Source organism: Malania oleifera, chromosome 2, assembly GCF_029873635.1.
Source record: "Malania oleifera isolate guangnan ecotype guangnan chromosome 2, ASM2987363v1, whole genome shotgun sequence".
Lineage (NCBI taxonomy): Eukaryota > Viridiplantae > Streptophyta > Magnoliopsida > Santalales > Ximeniaceae > Malania > Malania oleifera.
In genome coordinates this window covers 148148457-148172197 of record NC_080418.1, presented here as the reverse complement: position 1 = coordinate 148172197, position 23741 = coordinate 148148457, and the positions used below count along the sequence as shown (strand labels likewise).

At 34.2% G+C, this 23741-nt stretch overlaps 2 protein-coding genes and 2 non-coding genes across 4 annotated transcripts; all 4 read left to right on the top strand.

Moving 5' to 3' along the window:
• The first annotated feature begins 1580 nt into the window (after positions 1-1580).
• On the top strand, positions 1581-2319 carry LOC131149299 (uncharacterized). Its single transcript, XM_058099634.1, has one exon. The coding sequence runs from the start codon at positions 1843-1845 to the stop codon at positions 2125-2127; it is 285 nt and encodes a 94-aa protein (XP_057955617.1). The 5' UTR covers positions 1581-1842; the 3' UTR covers positions 2128-2319.
• Positions 2320-11676: 9357 nt separating this feature from the next.
• On the top strand, positions 11677-11749 carry TRNAA-AGC (transfer RNA alanine (anticodon AGC)). The gene has a single exon. It is a non-coding gene; the product is annotated as a tRNA-Ala (tRNA).
• A 1134-nt stretch (positions 11750-12883) lies between these two features.
• On the top strand, positions 12884-12956 carry TRNAA-AGC (transfer RNA alanine (anticodon AGC)). Its single transcript has one exon. It is a non-coding gene; the product is annotated as a tRNA-Ala (tRNA).
• LOC131149298 (formate--tetrahydrofolate ligase) lies at positions 12950-23368 on the top strand. Its single transcript, XM_058099633.1, has 5 exons — positions 12950-13333; positions 13594-13743; positions 19365-20540; positions 21974-22120; positions 22693-23368. The coding sequence occupies exons 1-5, from the start codon at positions 13169-13171 to the stop codon at positions 22966-22968; spliced, it is 1914 nt and encodes a 637-aa protein (XP_057955616.1). The 5' UTR covers positions 12950-13168; the 3' UTR covers positions 22969-23368.
• The last annotated feature ends 373 nt before the right edge of the window (positions 23369-23741 follow it).

The following is a 23741-nucleotide window of genomic DNA, read 5'->3' as shown; positions in this document are numbered from 1 at the left end:
TTTTCAGTTACTTTTTTTTCCTTCCTTGTTTTTTGCTTTTTTAAAATCTTATCTTCCCAACAATTTTTTTTTAAAAAAAATTCTATAATAAGGGTCTGAATTTAAATTTGTATAAATTTTGACAAAATGTAAGATAACGTTATATTAAAAATTTTAAAATAATTCACACCAATGTGAATTCAAAGCTTAATTCAATAAGAAAAGATTAGACCACCTTGGTAGACTATTTCTCTCATGTAATAAAAACATTCCATGTAATGAGTTCCATTAGATTATATGAAAATTTTATCGTACGAGACTCATTATTTAAAATGTTTTCATTCGATGGATAGGGATGATAAAATGGGTCGAAACCCAACGGATGATCCGTGACCCGCCTTTTTAATCTGGGTTTAGGTTTAATATAAGTTTACCTGTTTATAAACAGGTCAATCTAGATCCGACCCGTCTATTAAATAGATTACGTGGGTTCGGGCCCGTTTAAAAATAAAATGAAGAGGTTTTAAAAAAAATTAAAGTAGATAAAGTATATTTAAATGGGCAATCCGTTTATCACTAGTTTATTAAACAGATGGTTTTAGGTTTATATAATAGTCACCCGTTAATAAAATGATCAACCCAAATCCGGATTCATTTAGCCCCGACCCATTTATGATCCGATCGAACCTAACCCGTTAACCCATTTTGTCGCCCCCTATGAATGGAAGATTACTAGAACGACTACATTATTAATTTTTCTAAATAACTACAAGAAACAACACTATTGGATGGATACAATGCATGCACGCCATCAAATAATGGGACAAGCATAGTTGCCCACCATATCTCAAAATGGATACAAAGCAGGTTTCTTTTGAACTCCCTCTCTCTCTCTCTCTTTCTTGAAAACAAACAAAGGTCATCACAACTTCATGCCTTTTCACAAAGTGGTATCTGCATGGCTTTTTCACTCTTCCAATCAATGATCTTTGGAGTGAAGTCATCTCCAACCCATTAATGCTATTTTTTAAAATAAAAAATATATATATTTGTTATAATATTAAATATTATCAAAAATAAAATTTATTTAATATTCTTAAAATCAAAATTCTAATTATTAATTTAGGTTGATATCTTGCATGTGCCTTCCACGTTTCGTTCACTTGCAGTCACGTGTTGGAGACACCCAACATACCCAACTGTTTTAGTTAATACCACCCAAACTGCCTTCTAGGCCCATTGCGCCCCACTCTGGCCCAAACCTAATTTTTACTTTCTTTTTTCATTTTTTACATTAGCAATGAGCCTATTTGGAAGAAATAAGACGATGACTTTTGATTCATGAAATAATTATTTTTAATATTAAAAATTTTAGTTTAAAAATCTATTAAGTAACGATAGAAAATATATCGTCATTTAAAACTAATATAATATTTTTGAAAAATTTGTAAGATGAAATGATAAAAAATCACTATTAACAAAATTTACCATTTTTATTATATTTTTTAAAATCGTTCTTATAAAATTTTTTCTACATCATTTTTTATTTTGATTAGTCTAGATGAACATTAGATCGACGTGTGATTTCCAAATGCATGTAACTTGAAAGAATTAATTTCCCTCTTTCCCAAGTAATTTCATTTTCCTTCTCCAATCCAAAGTCAGCAAACCCATCTAGACCTCGGAGAAGTCAAAAAACTGCAGCCGCCATTCCCCACCTCCTCTATATATACAGCCCCCCACTCCCCAAAATTTCTTAAAGTTCCCAAATTCCCCATTTACATTTTTCATTCCTTTCCCAAACTCCTTTCCTCTGCTTCAATTCAATTCCGAATTCCGATTCCGATTCCGATTCCGTCGAAAATGGAAAGCGAATTCTCGTTGCCAAACACTCTGATGAAGGTGGCGATGTTCTTGCTGGTTCAAGCCCTAGTCTACCTCATCCTCACCAAGTCCTCCGATATCTTCTCCAAAACCAAAAAGAGGTCTTTCAGCTTCAAGTCCGCTCGCTCCGTCAGCATGCGCCGGATTCTAGCCGCCATCTCCGACCTCCCCGCGGGCGGCGAGCCTTCGCCGACGTGTTCCCGGCCGGCGACCTCCCCGGATCGCCTGGCCGCTGATTGCAATGATTCCGAGCGCTATCGTTAGAAAACAGAAAAATATTTTGTCGGAATCGATCGATTGTGTGATTCAGTGAAGTTGATTCTTTTGTTGTTTATGAAATTTCTACGATGATTATTGCTGCTGTTTTTGAGATTGGAGGTGTGTGTATAAGGAAAATTTTAGTTTGATGCAGATATGTATGCGTAATTGGAAATTGAAATCTTCTTCTTGTAAAAAGTTCAATTTTTGCTTCTGCGCGTTTCTTCTCTGGCAGGGGCTGTCTGGTTTGTCGCTCAAGATTTCTAGTTGACTTGGTTTTTTAGGGATGAGGGATTAAAAAATCAAGATTTTGAGAGTTATAATTTTTCATTCAAGATAATATAGAAAAATTATTAAAATAAATAAATTTATTATTCTGAAGAACGATTCTTTTGAAGTGTTTTTCTTTGTAATTTTGTAATTTATACTTAATTAAAATATATTTACATCAGTAATATTCAATTAATCAAATTGATCGACTAAGATAAATATCGGTATATGCTCCAATTTGGTCCGGTTAATGTACTAGAAATAATTAGGTTAACAATTTTAGCTAAATTGGTTAATTCACAAAATTAATTATACTGATTGAATGAATAAAGGTATGCTTTTTAATTAATTATTTTTTAAACTATCTAATATTGTTTTAGGTATTTAATTTTGAATAGTTACATGTGATGACCGAAAGATTTTTTTTTTCTCGAAATACTATATGAATAAATAATAAATTAAAATTATGTAAGTAGTATTTGAGGTTATGAATTTCGTACCTTAAATTTGGATTTATGTAAATTTGAAAGAAAAATCAATACAATTTATATTATGTTTTATCTAAATTTACTTGAATCTAAATTTTAAAATTAAAATTTATGCTCCTAAATGTAAGGTTAGTGTCCCTATAATTACTAATAAATATATGTAATTTTTTTTTTAAAATATAGTAAAGTAGGTTATAGTATGGTGATTAAATTATAAGATTGTGAGTAGAGGTGAACATTGGGTTGATACAGTTAATTCGGTTAAAAAATCTCATTAACCGAATCGAACCGAAATTTCATATTAACCAAATTCAAAATCGACCGAACTGAATTTCAGTTAACTGATTTAATATTTTAATATATATAATATATATAATATGTATAAATATAATTTTAATATATATGTATATATAGTTAAAAATTTTAATATATATGGCATATATAAAATATATATAATTTTAGTATATAATATAGAATATTTTAATATATATAATTATTAATTATTTAACTATAATTTGGGTTAACAAAATATATTAAACTCAAAAACTGAAGCGAAAACTAAAATATCAAAATTGCATGAAAATGAAAACCAAACCAAAATTCAAAAATCATGTTTCCAAGTTGGGTATTTATAAAAATGAAGAAGAAAATATTATTAACACTTCAACATATATTATTAATATTTTATTTTTTATTTTCAATATATCATATGACAAATTGAGCCTTAATTTTTTACTTTATAAATTGTATAAAAAATAAATTAAAAAAATTGTCATTTCCATGTGTGAGAAAAAAGTAGCCATTTTCTTTGCTGAGCACCCGGGTAAGAAAAATTATATTTTATCTTAATTTAACTTTATTTGTGAAATTCTTGTAATGCTTTTGTTGAAAATTTTGAAATAAAGTGAATGTGACATTAGGAAAACGCATTATGGAGAAGAAAAAAAAAAAAAGCCATTTTCTATTGTTAAGTGGGCTCCACTTGCCTAATGGAAATTATAAATTATTCTAGTTTAATTTTCTTAATTTCAAAACTCAAATAATGCTTTTGTTGAAGTATTTTAATATTCATAATAAACAATCTAAAATGCTTCTAGAAGTGGTGAAAATGAGGATAAAAATTGTAATTAATTAATGAGTGGAGTGCTAGTAGTTTTTTTTTTTTTTTGGGAGTGCCCATATCACTGCTCTTAAAATCATAATATAATCGCAAACATAAACTTATTGTCCCTAAGTGACATTCAACTGTTAAGATTTATCTTATACTCAAACTTTTAGTGGGAAAAAAATGAATGGGTATTAGATGAATTATCTCCCATTGTATAAGTTTAACTATAAATGAAATTGTATAGTTTTTCAGCCAATCGTTGCCAACCGTCAACGGTTACTATATACCCATCGACGGTGACTTCAATAGTTTCAAATGAAAACATTTCCAGAAAAAAATTATCGACGATTTCATCAAACCGTCAACGGAATACTGAAAACCATTAACTACAATACTAAACATCAAAATGAACAACTCGCTAAACTTTAGATTGTGGCCACTATCCTAAGTAAGCATATAGTGGGCCCTATATTCATGTTGGTCCTACGTGCGGAGTAGATACATTTTGGGCATGAGACAAAAAATGCCAGTGTGAGAGGTTCAAAGCCTAATACTAATGACATTAACCTTAGCAAGAAGTTAGGACAATCATAGGCTTCTCCACTATAGTATTAATTATTGACTTGTCTTGCTTTCACACTAGATAAATTATATAATATATCAAACAAAATGGCCTTATAGAACTTTCATTGCCATGAATCATGTGATTGTAGACAATTCTAGTCTAAACAATTGAGTTAAAGTTGAGTTGTTGAGTGGTTGGATTTTAAAACTATGAGAATATGACTTCTTTTGTAAGGTATTTATTTCAAAATATCATATTTACAATGTAAAATTTATACGACGAACGAAATGTAGACATCATGATTGATATATAACATTTTGGAGAATCATCAAGATTTCCTAAACCAAATGATTAGTTAGGATTCAATTTGAGTTAATCTAAGCTTTAATGATGTGTTATGCGCTTAGTTGGTTCTGTTAATTATTTTAATCTAGTGTTGTGAAATACTTTTTAATTTCAAAAGCAAAAATTAAATTAATATAGACATTTAAAAGCAAGAAAAATCACCTAAAAAGTCAAATCAAATGAGAAATGTATATTCTTTTCTTTTTTCCGTATCTTTGTTAGTCTAATTATCATTAAGGTAATTGTATGTCAAAAGTGTCTTAATATGTAGTGTGTTTTAAAACATGGTCTCTTTATTAAGATTCTTAAATATTGAGAATTCTACTTGTGAGTTTATCTCACATTGAAAAAATAGAGTGGATGATGAGTGCTTATACATGGTTGAGTTCAACACCTAATAGGTTTAAACTTTTGAGTCAAGTTGGTACTCACTCATAGACTCGTCCGTTGCTAACATTAAATAGGAACAAATAAAATATACTCTATTCCTAATTATCCTCCAACCTATAATTAGGGTTTTATTTGTACAAAAGCGAGCAACAAAACCTATTATAGGAACAATTTAAATTGCTACCACAGCAAAATTACAAAAGCAAAGTAGGTACAAGAGCTGAAAACTTCTAATACAAAAGCAAAGTCCATTAGAAGGTATTGATGAAAATATTCTCTGATTTTAGTCTCAATTTCACTAATGTTGTGTTTGAGAGCATGAATTTCAAATATTAGATATTGGATTTGGATAGAATTGAATAAATTTCAATATAATTTTATATCGCATCTATAATCTAAATCCAAATTCAAGACCCCTCAAAACATAGGGTAAGAATTTTTTTAAACACTTGTCAGCAACTTTTGAATATTCATTTAATCTTCTTACTCTACTATTGGCAATAATATTATTAAATCTCATTCTGAATGTTAAGATTTTACAATTAATATGATTCATAACTTTAAATAATTTGACTAATATAACTCTAACTAAAAATTTATCAATAGAAAGGGTCCTTTGTGATCTCGGTTCAAATCCTTTGATTGTGTTATCTTTTGAATCCTACACCAATTTATTGATTAAACATATGTTTTATTTTCTATCTTTTTTATTTTCCTCTAAATATCTGAAATAAGAAAAATATGTTTTCTCATTTTTTTTTTTTAAATTTTGTTGTATTTTCCAAATTCAAAAGAGCAAATTCATCTAATGTTATATATTTAGGGGGATGGGACCTTTAAGATAATTAGGGAAAAATAAACCTTTTTTTCATAATTGAGTGGTTAAGTGATACTTTGGCAACATTTCTTAACTTTGTCCACCTAGCAAATAAAAAAAAATTGTTCATTTCCAAATTAAAAAAAAAATGCAAGTGGTAGTACCATCTCGTTCTTTTGCCTTCTTTATGTTGTATTAAAGGGGCCAAGATGGAGTGTTAAGTAGTCATATACATATACATCGCAAATCATCAAGTAGCTGAGAAACTAAACTATTGTTATCAAAATTTGGCTGGAAAATATAGACTGATCTCTTACCGTGACCACATACAAGGAATTAAACAAGAGAGACTTGGAGAATTTGGGATGTAATCTAGGGAATTTCTCTGATGCCTAAGTCAGAGAGTGTGGATGGATAAAATTATTACAACAATACAAATATATGAGAATAAGATAAAATGAGATAATCTACGTCTTTCGGAGTGCTCCCCTTTTATAGTAGTGGTGGGCATGCCTACATTAAATTTAGTATTTACAGGTCACTTGTTTTGATGGTAGGAGATTATAATTTAATTAATGAATATTTATATTGAAGAAAAATGACGGTTTCTTAATTTTAATCTCTGATTAATATGTCCTATTAATCGTGACTATATCAGTTGCCCCTCCTTTTAACTCTTGAGTTTTTCATCGTATTTTCTTGACTTAAGGTGCTTTGAGATGTCTAACCCATGCGGGCAATTTTGGTTACATTTTAAGCATTTGGATGACATAGAATCAAGTCATGTTGTTTAAGCTCATTCAGTCCAATCCAAGTCATTTTTTGATGAGCTGTATTGTGATGCCTCAAACCCGCCACGTGGGACTTGGGGTGCCACGTAGGAAAACCTACATAATCCCTGTAATAAATTCTGATATCGTAATACACAACCCACCCCCAACTGGGGTTCTGGGTGTTCTTGTTCATAATTGAAAATATAAATATGCAATGGAAGACTAACCACCTCAAAACACATTACCAGAGTTCTAATTGTCCCCAAACACAATTACAAACTTCCTTGTCATTATATTACAATCCCAAAATAACAAAACACAACACCTGGTGTCTCACCAGCTCTAACGACTACTACTAATAGTCTAATCCCAACCCAAAGTATGCTAGGCTTGATTCCCTGTAGGACTTGAAATATCATATGGATATTGGGGTGAGACACTTCTCAATAAGGAGGACCAAATTATTATCAGTGTGTGGCTAACATGAGTTTTAGTGTGAACATAATATTTTCATTTATATAATTGAACAGACAATAACTATTAAAAACTGTACTCGCTTGTATAACTAAAAATACGTATATTTTCTTGTATAACATAATTCGGCTCAATATAGCCTATTTCTCGTAAATTCACCAATATATGCATAGAAGAACCAACCTCTTGGGTCACTGAACTAACGACATGCTTCCGCCCCATGACGAGTTGTACTGCTTGAAGGCTGGACTTAGCATATGGCTGGCCGACCAATGCTAAGTCAATCGAACTGATCTATAAGTACGATTTGCCTACCCTGTCCCGGAATGTACCTCGGTAGGGTCCCCTGGAATGTCCTTTAAGAGGGGTCTCCCATCATAGCCTATAAGAGTAGTACTGTACCCAAGCCAAATCGACTTTTCCCTACCACACTTTCATACCAGTGTGGTTGCATTCCCTCCTAATTATAGCTACGGTACCGTGCTCACATTACATTTAATCTCTCAAGGTTCTTAAACCATATATTGCAATTTACGTAATAAAAATTGTGATAAAATCTCATTTCCATTTATTTGTATAAAACATGTTATGTTATATCTCAGCATCGAGCCGCTGTTTCATAACCCAACATATAGCCGCCACTTTAGTATCTCATATTCGACATATAGCCGTCATTTTAGTATATTATATCTGGCATATAGCCGCCATTTCAGTATATCATAACCGGCATATAATCGCCATTTTCAGTATACATAATCGACAGATAGTCGCCATATCAGTATATCACAACTAGCATAAAGTCGCCAAATCATTATATCATAACTGTATAATTTGTCATAGCATATACTAATAATATCATCTGATTAAACTATCATATTTAAACATACCATAATACTCGTTCTCATGCCACACCATTTGACTGATAAATTATAATACCATAATCGGCCCTGGGAAACATATAATTTATTGAAAACCATGGTATGATCATCTCTAGGGTTTAGTTTAACTCAAATTATATGTTTTACAAGAAAAAAAAGATGATCAATCCACTCACTTTAGTTTTCTCCAAATACGTATAATACTCAAAACTATCATTTTCATAAGCCTGGATCGTTCATAAAATCACATATACGATTTATAAAATCATATACAACATTTTAATCGATTCATATTTCAAAAAGAGCTGACATCCCATTTACCTGTTCTTGGAAAATATGCCTAAAATCTTAGGACTCGAAACCCTAGCCGTTTAAATCTTTCGAGAATCGATGATCTATAGGCTGGGAGGAGGGAGAGAGGATCAGAGAACACAAGGAAGCTCGGGAGAGCCTTAGAGAAAAAAAACCTCAAAAGCCTAGGAGAGAGAAAGAGAGAGATTATTTTTCTAAACAAAAATGAGCTCACTTCTATTTATAGGCAAGCTGGCCCACACGAAATCGTCGACGATTTTCCTGAAACTGTTGACGGTTTGACCATTTACCAAACCAAATTCTTCTTTAGAAACCTCTCAGTAGTTGAAACCATCAACAATTTTCATGAACTTTTTGAAACCGTCGACAGTTTGGTCCTATGCTAAACTGATTTCCTCTTTTCTTTTCCTTTCTATTTTCTTTTCCTTTTTCCTTTTATTTTCTTAGTTCAAGTTGCTACATGTGCTCACTTCTTATTGCCTCATGGCTATGCTCATCAAGTGGGCATCTTTGAGTCTTATGAGCAGTGTTCATCAGATGGGTCATTTTCGGTGAGCCATGCTTATTTCTTATTGTCTTATCTTATCAAGTGAGAGGATAATATTATTGCAACAGTAAGAATAGATGAGAAAAAGATCAGATGAAATGATCCATTTCCTCCCAAAGTGCCCTCTTATAGTAGTGGGGAACATGCTGTTGGAATTGGTATATTCCCAAGAGGGGGGGGGGTGAATTGGGTATTTAAAATTTCTTTCTAGGTATGTTCAAATAAGCAGATAAATAAAATGTGCGAAAATTAAATCATGCACAACATTCACAGAATAACATACATGTGCAAGAATGTAAATTGTGGAAATATAAATAGCGCACACACGATATGTTATCGGGGTTTGTCCAATTGTGCCTACGTCCCCGCCTCTAATTCGCAAGCCCGAGGATTCTACTAATGCTCACCTAACGGGTGGAGCGGCACTGGTTACAACCATGCCAATTAACGGGGTTGACCTTAACCTACAATCGCACCTTACTAGGATGGAGCACCTAACTTTCCTAACCGGGTCTAAGCCAATCCAAGATTATTTAACAGGGCTAGTCTCCCTCTTCAGGCCTATGCTTGGAGTACAACAATGAAAATTTTCGTACAAACAAATGCTTCTTACACAAACAGATATGTACCACAATGTACAATATAATCAATGCACCTCAAATAGATAGGAACTATAAGCTCAATGCAACACATGTGCAATCAATCAAGCACAAGAGTGTATTAACAAGCTAATCTTTGAAACTAAGTAAAGATAAGTCTCAATCAAGGTTTAGGGTTTCAAAGATTCAAACCAATGGAAATTTAGAATGTCTCAAAAATTGTTTTTCTCAATATCAAAGTACAAAGAGATATTCAAATATGATTTTGTAAAAATATTTTTGCACACACAAAACACAAGCCCTTATGAGTCTCGCAATGATAATGTAAAGACCCACAAAGCTATGAGAATTTTTCCCAACCAAAGATTTACTATATAAAATCAAGGGGAAAAATTCTTTGTTTAACCCTCAAATAAAAATCAAATGCACAATAACAAGTGAGAGTTTCTAGCAATAATACTCTATAAGTAAAATACTCACAGTGCTAGATATATCAAAGGAATGAAGGCATTTGAGTGTATAGGCTTAGTATAGAATAGGGTTTAGGATTTTTGAGAGAGTTTTGGCTTAATCATTTTTGCTAATCGGTGTTAATTTTTGCAAATGAGCTTGTATATATAGACATATGCAAAATTATGACCGTTGGGGACATAGGGGTAATAATTAAAAAAAATTTAAAGAAGTTTAACCCAAATAATCCTGTTTTAACCTTGGTAAAAATCGAGCAACTCGAGAGGTTCGATCAACCAGGGTGCTCAGTTCGATCAACTAGGACAATTTTGAGCTGAGAGGATGGTCGACCATTCATAAGGCGATTTCCAAATCTCCAAGGTTCGATCGACCGTTTTGGGTTTGGTTGACCGAACTTTGGTGTTCGGTTGACCAGGCAATTTTTGAACTGAAGCTTCGGTTGACCAGGGCGTTGGAATCTCCCCATGTGTCAATTTGGTGGACCAGAGCGTTGCAGCTTATTTTAAGGTTGGTTGACCGAGGGGTCAAACTGTTGACTCGGTGGAGGTTTAGTCGACCGAAGAGTTTTGTGTGTAGAAGTTCGGTCGACCGAACATGCCCTTTTTGTCTAGTTCGGTCTTTTTCTTCTTATAAAGTTACCTCTATTCATATGATAATCAACACAAAGATTATGAGGATCATTTTCATGCAATATTGGGGTCCTATGATCGATCTAAGGCCATTGAGCATATACCCTAAAAATTTGGCGTCGGTCGACCGAAGGGTGATCCCTAAGGTCCATCTATGGTTTTGAACTTATAGATCCTATATGCATGATATGTAGATTATTACAGACCTTGGAATAAATGATTATTACATACCCAATTGAATGAAAAAAATACAACACTTAAAAGCAATAAGGGTCTTCATATTTCTTCGGGTTTCTTCTAACTTCCATTTTCAGTCTCCTTATGTGTGTGTTCTGAAATTTTACCTATTCAAACATTAGATATACACATAAGAAACTTGCGATTTGTCATTAGCAAAAATAGCGATCGAGTTCAAAAAGTCAATACATGCCTATATTAAATTCAGTATTTATGAGTCACTTATTTTGATGGTAGGAGGTTATAATTTAATTTATGGATATTTATATTGGGGAATAATGGTAGTTTCTTAATTTTGTTCTCTGAATAATATGCCCTATTAATTTTGACTATATTAGAAACCATTGGGGGTTTATTTAGTTGCTATTGCTTTTTTTTCCTTTTTAAGTTACAAAAATATCTCATATTTTTTGTTTCTAGTTTTTAACATTTATATGTAGATTCTAGGTAATGATAATTTTTTTCAAATAGTTTGTTACACAAATGTTAGTAAATTAGAAACAATGATGACATTTTTTTTAATGATTTTTTAGAAAATTATAATGCAATTAGACAAGTTCTTTAGGAGTACAAAGGAATAAAATTAGGATAAAAATTAATCTCATTTACATGGAACCATATACTATGATTTTTCAGTCAATGATAAATTCATGGGGATGTAGCTCAGATGGTAGAGCGCTCGCTTAGCATGCGAGAGGTACGGGGATCGATACCCCGCATCTCCAAAACTTAAAATGTTTTATTTTTTCGGTTGCCCTCATACTAAACAAAAAATAACTAAAAATGATTTTTTTTTTTGCTTTGCACAATATTTTTGGAATTTTTTTAGGACTTAAAATAATTCATTTATATCAATAATACGTAACGGTGGTAATTTATTTCCATAAATGGAAGAATTGATAATGATTGTGAGAATATTGGTCATTATAACTTTGTCTCCTAGCGAAATCTTTATATTGGATGTTGATGATATAAGCTTGAAGAATAGTTTTCCAAAGGACAAGTTCAAGCACAATGCATGCGCCCACTTTCTATTAATGAGATAATAAAGAAGGTGTTTAATGAAAGGGGTGTATGCAAGTAATAAATGACTTGTGGGCATGAGGGGGATCTCATAAGACATGATGAAAGGGTGTATACAAGTAATAAATGACTTGTGGGCATGAGGGAGATCTCATAAGACATGATTGTGAGGATTGAATCTTAAAAATGTAGATATGAGAGCAATTAACTTGAGTTAAGTAAAATATGATAATTTGAGAGAGGTAAAAGTAAGACAGATGATTTGAAAAATCTAAAAATGAGAATGATAGATTAAACGATATTTGTCTTATTATATAACTAATCGTATTGTAAGTCACAAATTAGGAGAATTAGTACCTACTCTAAATTTCTAGGGTCATGTGAAATTGGAATGAAGGGTCAGAGTGTAACGTTTTTATTTATTTAATTATTTAAATTATTTTTTATTTTCATTAGAAATATTAATATTATATGAATGAAGCTACTATGTGACATAAAAATGAGTGAATATTTTAGGATATTGAAGTGAGAGAGGAGGTGGATAGCAATATATAATTATATATTACTCTTTTTCTTTTTACAATTTTAATTTTTTAAAATTACATAATGTCACAATTTTTTTCCTATTTTATCAACATGAAGAACTGGAAAACCAGTGAAAGGACAACTTATAATTTTTTATGTAAATTTTAAGAATTAGAATAAGGTGTACTTTTATTGTAAAATAAAAACTAATTTTCACAATTAAAGAAGATGTTGAAGAGTGCATTGGGAAAAAACCATTTAAGTTGATAATTTAATATATTTTACTTGTAATTGAGACCCAGATATCATCAGGGGATGTAGCTCAGATGGTAGAGCGCTCGCTTAGCATGCGAGAGGTACGGGGATCGATACCCCGCATCTCCATTTTTTCATTTTTACCATGTTTAATTTTCGGGCCAAGGCCAAGCTAGCTACGTCCATTTTCCCATACAAAATCTTTCTCTCTCTCTTCCCATCAAATCCGAATCTGTGGTTTCGTGGAACGCTGCAAGAAGATAGAACTATTAATTGATATCAACTAGATTACCACAAAATCAAAATACCCAGACGCGGAAACTCAAAATTTTGCACAAAAAATGAGTTCATCATCCAAGTCTGTGAGGAAGCTGGAGGTGGTATCGCCAGTCCCAGCCGACATCGATATTGCAAACTCAGTGGAACCCTTTCACATCTCAGAGATAGCCAAGGATCTTAACCTCATCCCCGACGACTACGACCTCTACGGCAAGTACAAGGCCAAGGTAATTTGGTCGATTCAACTTTCATTTTCCCGAGAAAACATAGGAAAAGAAATTGATAACAAAAAGAAAATCTGGGTCAGCCCCATTTTGTGTGAAGTTACATGTTCTCTGTTGTTGGTTTTTGTTTCTTGTGAAATGAGAGGTTCAAACCGACCCAACTGAACTCAATAGTTGTTCTTGATCCGATCGGGGGGGTTTAATTTGTTTTTGGTTTAATTTAGTTGTTTAATTGAATGATTTGTGGATTTTTGAGTGTATAGGTGTTGTTATCAGTGCTGGATGGTCTTCAAGGACGTGCAGATGGGTATTATGTTGTGGTTGGAGGGATTACTCCCACCCCACTTGGAGAGGGCAAGTCTACTACTACAGTTGGTCTCTGTCAAGCTTTGGGAGCTTTTCTTGATAAGAAGGTAATCCCACTGCTATTTTAATTTGTTTCCTATTGTATATTCTTGCCTTACGAGTAATGATTTGTTTATTTGTGTGTGTGTGTGTGTGTGGTTTTTTTCCCTTAACTGAGAGTCCGAAAACCAATTTGTGTTCTCTTCTTTGTTAGCTTGCGAATGTAAATGAGGTGAAAAAAAATAATTGTAGATTGCAAACAAACCATGACTGGCAAGAAGCGGGTCTTTTTGGCTTGAGCTTGCCATTGGAGAAATACTCCCTTTTCAAGCTTGCTTCTTGTAGGTATGGCCAAACTAGAGCTTGTTCACAATTCTAATCAAGCTTCTTCAAGCTAGTTTATAGCCACATCCAGCATTCAAGATCATGCTCAGAGGGATTGTGATACCGATTAATTACTCCTTGCAAGACAATGGCTAGCCCATTTTCAAAGCCTTACCTAATGACACACAAGCAGCATTCTTGCACAAATGAAGCCAAGTTACTTAAAACTAGAGTTTGTGGAAAGTGAGGTTTTCCCTTTGATGTTAACATTAATTTCAGTATCTGTGGGAACTGAAACAGAATCTCCACATTCCACTTTCCATCATTGAAAGGTTACTTATTTACCAGGGATTTATTTAGGAAAATGGAAAATTTTGGATTGTAAAATTGATATTTACCATGCACGAAAAATGTCCAAAATGTTTTGAGTCTTGAGAACTTTCTGCAAGAGACATAGAGTCAGGCACTAAACAGTGGTATGTTTCATTTTTATCATAAAAATTCCTGATTTTTTAGTGTGTGCTATTACATTTATGATTATTTAATTGATGTTAATGAAATATTATGAATGCCCATGATATCCTTTGCTTTCTTGTGATCCATTTTTATTTATTTGGAACTATATTTGGGGATTGTTCTCTCCCCTCTGTTTCACGTGATGCATTTTGATTTCATACGATGCAATTGCTCATAATACTATAATAGTGTGTTGGTAATTGAGTCTATGGTCTCTGCCATGGCTCCAGGGAAAGTCCATCTGACTCTTGTACATGGAAACTTTGATTCAATCTGCTGCGTGTGTGAATCTGTGGTGAATAATGAGTTCTTATTATTTGAAAGGAGGCAAAAACCTATTGTACAGTCCGTACATAAAACACAGGAGAGCAACATTAATACACAAAACCAGGAGAGCAACATTAACATGAAAAAGAATGTATGAAAGACAAGGGACCATTTACAAGCATGCTCTTTTCAATTGTTGATGCTACCAAGTTCTTCATAACTGCCAACTTCACCTCAACAAAGGTTCTTCTATGCCTTTTTTAGATGCTCTAAAAGCAAAAAGCATGCACAAAATTCACCATATTTTGATTTATTTTGTTTTCCTTGTACACATGCCACCCTTATTGCACCTTTTTTCTTTTTAAGGTAAACCCAAAATATTCCAACTTCTTGCAAAGATAAATCTTGGAGCTACTACTTGTTAGCTTCAACAAGGCTTTACATGGGAAACGGACGTGGTGATTCATAGTTGAAAATGATACGCTAATGGAGAAAGATTGTTAGCTCCATTGACTTACTGCAAAGTGGTTCGGCCACAAAGGAAGGGGTTGTATGCTGTAGGTGTTTGGAGATGGATTACAACTGGATATGCGCGGTGTAGGAACAACCTCTCAAAGTTCAATTTCCATGGCTCTTCCAGCTTGCTATGGAGTGGATTGCTACAGGGTGGTCTGTAATATCAGCTTTCTTAAACAACCACAAAACTGGGAGGTTGATCACTTTGATGACTTCTTCAAATGTTTGTACAAGACTAGAATTGACTTGTGTTGGGAGGGGGTGGCTAAATGGAAATTAACCATTAGAGGCAGTTTCAGTGCGATATCCTTTTATGAGTGTTGAAGAATTGGTAAATTGGAAGACCTAGTCACAATGATAGGTCTCTCTCTGCTATTTATAATATATGTCAAGCACACTACAATGACCATTTTACCCTTCCTAATGCACTGACTCACCCTTACTAACACAACAATGATACACCACACTATAGTAACTAGTCACACTCTCCCTCAACTTGGAGCATAGATATTACATGCTCCTAGCTTGTAAATGAATTTAATCCAAGCAATTCTTAAGGCTTTAGTGAATAAATTAGCAAATATAGACTTCCTAAGTTGTTGTACTGAGCATCTGCACAAGTTTCCTCAAACAAAGTGCAATCAACTTCAATGTTCCATTTGCTCATGGAGGATTGAGTTGGAGAACTAGAGGGTAATACAAGTAGCTGCTTGATCATTCATCACACATCAACTCCATAGGCTGAGAATGTGGGAAATTGAGTCCTTCTAACATGTTCTTTAGTCAAATAAGCTCATATGTAGTGTGGCCCATGGCCCTATAATTTGACTTAGCACTCGACTAGGCCGCCACTGTTTGTTTCTTACTTTTTAAGGACTCCAAGTTACCACTAACAGAAACACAATACTTGGTTGTGGATCTTCTATTGATAGGTGACCCAACCCAATCTGCATCTATATATCCTCATATAAGTGTGATCTTGATCTTGATACATCTCCTAAGTGCAACTTTGAGGTATATCTAGATACATATGTTTGCGTCCCGGTGACTTTTTCTCGAAGAATTAGGAAACTGATTCACAACGCTTGTTTCAAGAAATATATCAAATCAAGTAATTACGAGATAGTTCAAATTTCCAACAAGTCTCTACTCAAGATTAGACATAGAACTAGTACAAACTAGCTGGTTTAACTTATCCGATGAAGGATGACCAAGGCGATGGTGGATTTGAAGCATAGAAGTAGCACGCAATAGGAGGAGAGAGTGACTCAAAGTAGTAAAGTCCACCACCCTCACGTCTCGTGTCAATCATCGTCCTTGTCTTCAAATCCTGAATGACAATATAATTAGGAAAGATGATTAAAAAAAGATTTAGTGACTATGTAATCTTTCTAACACATGAGATTGAAGGGGGATTTAGGAATGTACAAAACATAGAGAGATTGAGGGAGTAGGATTGACTGCTCCTATCTCCTTAATTGTAGTAGTGGACCCATAAGCCATGGTAACTTTTGGGTAGACATGTTTAGGGTTTTAGGCTTTAGGTTGATGGTGGCTATGTCAATTAGGGTTTAGGTATCAGAACCATGCTCTCATACCATGTTAAAGAATTGTTTAAATTGTAAGACTTAATCACAATGATAGATAGCTCCCTCTATTTATAATATATATATTTCTATATATATGTATATATGTCAAGACATAACGATGACCATTTTACCCTTATTAACTCACGCACTAACACACGCTTACTAACACAACAATGACATACAACCGTAACCCTAAATAACTATAGTAACTAGTCACAATAAGGAGACCACAAAAAAAGAAACATGGGAGACTGCCAGACCTATTACAAAGCAATTTAAAAAGCAGGAGGTCCTAAAAAAGTCACATTCCTTTACAGTCATAACGGGAGAGAATTCTCACCATTGACAACTTGCAAAAAAGGAGGGGAATATTGTGGTGAACTCAGCTTTTTTATACAAAGAGCAAGGATAAACTATCCAGCGTCTTCTCCTTCGCTGCTCTTGGACTAATGAGCTATGGGATGCTGCACTGTCAATGGTGGGTCTATTTTGGGCACAAAATGACTCAATTGCTCAAGAATTATGGCTTGGTTTGGCATAAAATCCTGGATCGAGTAGGGAGGCTGCACAGCTTACTCCCCTCCCTTTTTCGGTGGAGAAGAGAAATAGGAGAACCTTTGAGGGAGAGGAAAACTTTTTTTGCTGATCAAAGATAGATGGCTTAAAATAGTTAGTGCTTGTTTAATTGTGGAACACATTTTTTATTTTCTATATTTTAATTTTTCAAAGAATTAAAAAAATTTAACTTATTTTTTAGTTTTTCAAGATTCGTACCAAAATGGTAGAAAATAAATAGTTTGTTTAAATGTGAAAAATAGATTTTCATTTTTTATTTCTAGATTCAAAATAATTACAAAAAAGACAACTTGTTTTTTCAATTTTTCAAAAATTATAAAAGTAGTATTTGAGATCATGGATTTTGGGACTTGAATTTGGATTTACGTGGATTTGAAAGAAACTCAATTCATAATCCACACAAATCAAAGTCGAAGATCCAAATTCTACGCTCCCATATGCAAAGTAAGAGTTAGAAATTCAAAAAATAATAAAAAAATGCTTTCCAATTTTTCTATATGAATTTGGAAAATTAGAAAACAAGGTGGCATTTTTTTAATTATTTAAAAAATTAGAAATGGAAAATTAAATTATTTCCACAAGTTATAGTGCCTAAACCTTTTATTGTTGTTCATTTATTTAATTCATACAAATTATATAAAAATGAAAATTTAGCTAACTTTTTTTTTTTGTAATTTTTTGGAAAACTAGAATGGAAAATGAAAATTAATTTTCACAACTAAATGGTTACGGGCCCTTTACTTTTTGGTACGATGGTACAGGCGATGTTGATGTAAATGTTAACTTAGTTGATTTTCAAACTTTTGGTGATTTGAGCATGGGTTGGTACCCCACCTCCCCCCTAGTGCCCTTTAATCACGACTTCTCTAAAATGTGACACCTAATGTACAAGGTTCCCATGCAATGGAGGTCCCAGAGAGAGCATGGCAGACACAGCCTTACCTCTTCTCTCTACTGTAAAAAGAAAATCCCATGACTACCAGGCCATTCTGCATTGCATGAATATACCAACCAAATCACCTTTCCCTCACATGTATCCATTTGGGATGACCCAGTTTTTTCTAGGCCTTAACTCTGTCCCACTCCTTGCATCCTTTGGTTAACATTTGCTTCTGTGCTGAAACATATTATTTGCATTTTTTATTGAAGATACAACAGAATCTCTCAATTGATTCTTATTACTTCAAATTTATCATCCCCGGCATTAATGGTCTTCTGCTTACCCACACACTAGCTGATCATGTGATTCAATTGACTTGTGAACTTCCACAGCTGGCTTGCAAATTACCCAAGTCTAATCATTATTTTATTTTCAGAGCACTAAGGAGACCCTTACAGTCTGTCAGGTGTTAGTCAGTGCTCTGGGATAGGTGTGTCCCTAGTGTGTGGTGCATCGGTTGGTCCAATTCACTTGCTAGTGATTCATGATAAAGTGCTCAATTAATGAAATCCTTATGTTTTATTGTTTGATTTTGCTAGAACAAAACACAGTTTGATCGGAGCTTGTTAAAGCCTGCTTCAATGTTCTTTTTTTTCAATTTTTGAATATTTGATAACTTCTTTTTCCATGAGATACCGTTCAAATTAGCTTTATATTATTTATTATTATTTTTAAAATCCTTAGATCCTACCCAAAACTATAATAGTTTCCAGTGGTTGACATAAATTTGGGATCTGGGCCTGCTTGGCAGAAATTAGGCATTTGTCTTTACAGTTTGCAGCAGTTTTTCATGTTTCCTTGTTTGAACAATCGGTGCAACACAGTTACATTTCTCCATATTGGTGATCATTGATGTCAAAATTTCAAGATTGCATACATATAACGCATGCACCTGTGGATGTACTTATTTATGTCTGTATTCTTATTCTTGGTAATTAATTTTCTCTCTCCACATTGTTAGGTTGTTACTTGCCTTCGTCAGCCATCACAGGGACCAACTTTTGGAATCAAAGGAGGTGCAGCGGGTGGTGGTTACAGTCAAGTGATTCCCATGGATGAGTTTAATCTTCACCTTACTGGGGATATTCATGCAATAACGGCGGCAAACAATCTTCTCGCTGCTGCCATTGATACCCGAATTTTCCATGAGGCAAGCCAATCAGATAAGGCTCTCTTTAACCGTCTATGCCCACCAAATAAAGAAGGGAAACGGAGCTTTAGTGACATCATGTTTAGGCGTCTGAAGAAGCTTGGTATTTCCAAGACCAAGCCTGAGGATCTTACTCCAGAAGAAGTTAAGAAATTCGCTAGGCTTGATATTGATCCAGATTCTATCACATGGAGGAGGGTTATGGATGTCAACGATCGGTTCTTGAGGAAGATCAGTATTGGCCAGGGTCCTGAAGAAAAAGGTATGGTGAGAGAAACAGGATTTGATATTTCTGTGGCTAGTGAGATTATGGCAGTTTTGGCCCTCACGACATCTCTAGCTGATATGAGAGAGAGGCTTGGGAAAATGGTGATTGGAAATAGCAAGGCTGGGGACCCTATAACTGCTGATGATCTTGGTGTTGCAGGCGCTTTGACAGTGCTAATGAAGGATGCAATTAACCCTACTTTGATGCAGACTCTAGAGGGTACTGCTGTCCTTGTTCATGCTGGTCCCTTTGCAAATATTGCTCATGGGAACTCATCTATTGTGGCTGATAAGATTGCACTAAAGCTGGTGGGACCAGGCGGTTTTGTGGTAACAGAAGCTGGTTTTGGTTCTGATATTGGAACAGAGAAATTTATGAATATAAAGTGCCGATACAGTGGTTTGACACCCCAGTGTGCTGTAATTGTGGCAACGATAAGGGCCCTTAAGATGCATGGTGGTGGACCAGAAGTTGTTGCTGGGAAGCCTCTTGACCGTGCATACGTAACTGAGAATGTGGCTTTGGTAGAAGCTGGTTGTGTGAACCTGGCCAGACATATTTCAAATACAAAGGCTTATGGTGTGAATGTTGTCGTTGCTGTGAATATGTTCTCGACGGATTCAGAAGCTGAACTGAATGCAGTTAGAAATGCAGCATTTGCTGCTGGGGCTTATGATGCTGTAATTTGCACTCATCATGCACATGGTGGGAAAGGAGCGGTAAGTAATTTATTCTAATTGAAATTTAGATTCTTTGCCCATGAATCTTCTTCCTTTTAAAAAAAGAAAAGAAATTGAAAACACAGTTGGATACATCTGGCCACTTTGCGGGTTTTTTATGCTGCTCTGATAAGACAGTCCAACCACAGTTTGAAACTATTCCTTTGAAATTTTTTAATCATGCTTAGTGGTCATGAAACACTCACAGGTGTCGCACTTTGAAATGGACAAGGGACATCATACACACCACACCTTCATAGTCTTGGTGAAGGCTTGTTTCTGAATTTTATATATTTGACCTAACATGTACACAAGTATGTCAATGCTGAAGAAAGTGTTTTATAAGGCATTCTTAAGGTATGTTTTGAGGTGGGCAAGCATAAATGCACTTAGGCATCTGGAAAATGCGCAAATCCTCAAAGGTTTGTGCATTTTATGAGAGACTGAGAAAACTTATGCTTCACAAGTCAAGGTTTACAACTTCACATTATGTCATGCCTTTCTAACATTTAGCTTGTGAGCAGTTCAAGTGAACAATTCTTTCTTGGAATGTTAAAAAACTGAATATGGTTAGGCTGTAAAAAGCACATAGAACAGTGAAGTAGAAGATAAAAGAAGGGGTGTGGTAAATGCTTTTGCTAGTTGTTATTATTATTTTTTCTTGTATCATATTTAATAATTTTTAGGGGGTGAGCTTGGACCAATGACAAGGGTGTTACACTAAAACCTCGATGTCACATATTCAAGTTAAAGAAATAGCCTCACCGAGTGTGGAGGTAAGGCTATGACATGGGAGCCATGTCAAATATAAGACAGTCTCCTGTGTGTAAATAACAGCTCATTGAAAATGACTGAATCAACAAATGGAGAATATCTCACATGTGAATGGTGGTGCATAATCACCTGTTTGATAATACTATAGCTTCTTCATGGGGTGAGAATGCATCCACATTCTCCTTGGTAGCATGTGATGCATAAAACTATACTGCAGTGCTTCCTGGTGTTGTGTGGACTAATAGGCTCTTACAGGAGGCTCACAGCAAAAGTCTCTCAGTAGTAATTCCCACAATCCAGACCAGGTTCTTCATTCCAATCTCAAGTCAAGATATGAGCAGCTGTTTCTTAAGATTGGTTTTCTTTGGGTCTGGCAAGAGCTTCTAATTTGCTGCCGTTGCATCTTAAAATATTATATCACAACTGGCATGTGAATCTGTCCCACTACTATTATATCTTACCCAATCAAGTGAGGAATATTGTGTTTAGCCTATTTTTGTTTCCTGTGAAATTGGTTGATAGAACCATATGCTGCATCTCATAATTGAATTTTAAGTTTTGAGATCCTTGTCCATGCCATGTTAAGCATAGTGTTTCTCACCATCTGCCAGAGTTGGTGTTCTACTGACAAGCTGATGGTATTTTATTATGATATTCAGGTTGACCTTGGCATTGCAGTTCAAAGAGCATGCGAGAATGTGTCAGCCCCATTAAAATTTTTATACTCCTTGGATATTAGCATAAAAGAGAAAATAGAAGCAATAGCAAAGTCATATGGTGCCAGTGGTGTTGAATACTCTGAGCAGGTGAACTCTTCGAATTTTTTAATTTTAACAATCCACTTTCTACATATGTGATATTATTGGTTAAGTGTAACAGGAAAAAATGTGGTAAAAAATCTCTTGAACCCTGTGAACCCAGTTTTAGATGTGGTCGGGACATCAATTTTTGCAATCATTGAAGTCGAACTGGAATACCATGTTTTTAATTTTCTAAATAGCAGGAAATTGTTTGCCTAAGGTTTGTGTTGCAAGGAAAATTTGTAAACAAAGATCTGTTATGTGGAAAAAAAATGCTTTGTTCAAGGAAAAGAAACTACCTTTTGGCCCAAGTATTGGAACTAGCATCCTGAAAACAATTAACCCGCCTTTAATCTGTTTGTAGAAGTGTACAATTGCTGTTAACATTGTCCTCCCATTCTCTGCTCTCTTCAACTGCAAGCACAACTGTAAACTTGGTTTTGCAACTACCGTTTTCAGGATACTTTTTCCCCATTATGCCAATTGGTGCTGAAATGCCAAATAGTGTTAAATTGCACAAACAACATGACATATTTTTTTGAATGTTCTATTTAGGTCTTCTTGTTTTGTTTTAACAGGCTGAAAAGCAGATTGAGATGTACAGCAGGCAGGGGTTTTCTGGTCTTCCAATCTGCATGGCAAAAACACAGTACTCCTTTTCCCACAATGCTTCTGAGAAGGGAGCCCCAACTGGATTTGTAATACCGATAAGAGACGTGAGGGCTAGCATTGGAGCTGGATTCATTTATCCTTTGGTTGGAACGATGAGTACAATGCCCGGGCTTCCAACGAGGCCTTGCTTTTACGAAATCGATCTCAACACCACCACAGGAAAGGTTATTGGTCTTTCTTGAATTTCGTCGAAGCTCATTGGGACTAGGTATGGTTCTTATCTGCTCTCTGAGGCAACCATATTATTGAAATTCAAAGAACAAGGGCTAGGTTAAAGAGCCCTTCACATGGCATTTCTCTGAATTTTGATCTGTTCCTGCACTTTCCCCACCTTGGTTTTGTTTGTGTCAACTGAATAATCTACCTCATGAATGAAGGGAAAGCACCTTTTTATTTTTTGTTACTGTTCCTGCCGTTCCCTCTTCCTGGTGGTATTATGTATGAACTAAGTAATACACTTGAATGAAGGGAAAGGATCTTTTATTTATTTATTTTATTGTTTTTTTTTGTCAATTATATGTAACAAATGATTCTTTTGAGGGCATTTAATAAAATTAAGTGTTTAATGTGTTAGATATTGAATACAGGTCTAAATTTACCAACTGGATCCAAATATATTAGTGCAATCAATATCATAGTTGTATTATTTTAATCGTTTGGTAATTATCTTAATGTGTGACATAAGGTTTGGGATACGAGGAGAGCGAGTGTTATGAAAGGAGCGGAGTAATTTTTTTAAGGATCAAGATGTTCAACGAAACTTTTGAATGAAATGAACCTCTTATTAAATAACCAGTAGTAATATTTTTTGTTTGTTTGTTTGTTTGTTTGGTTAGAGTTAATTCAACACTAATTAAGACGTTAACAAGACTGATTTACTGAGTTTAGAATATGAAGGCAGTATTTAATCTCTATTCAAAGATTATTAGATGCAAAAAAATGTACCCAAACTTTG

What these genes read in the sequence shown, in the direction of transcription:
- LOC131149299 (XM_058099634.1), top strand. Translation starts at nt 1,843, where the DNA reads ATGGAAAGCGAATTCTCGTTGCCAAACACTCTGATGAAGGTGGCGATG.
- LOC131149298 (XM_058099633.1), top strand. Translation starts at nt 13,169, where the DNA reads ATGAGTTCATCATCCAAGTCTGTGAGGAAGCTGGAGGTGGTATCGCCA. An exon ending in ACGGCAAGTACAAGGCCAAG is followed by an intron (nt 13,334 to 13,593) that starts GTAATTTGGTCG and finishes TTGAGTGTATAG; the next exon opens with GTGTTGTTATCAGTGCTGGA. An exon ending in GTGTTGAATACTCTGAGCAG is followed by an intron (nt 22,121 to 22,692) that starts GTGAACTCTTCG and finishes TTGTTTTAACAG; the next exon opens with GCTGAAAAGCAGATTGAGAT.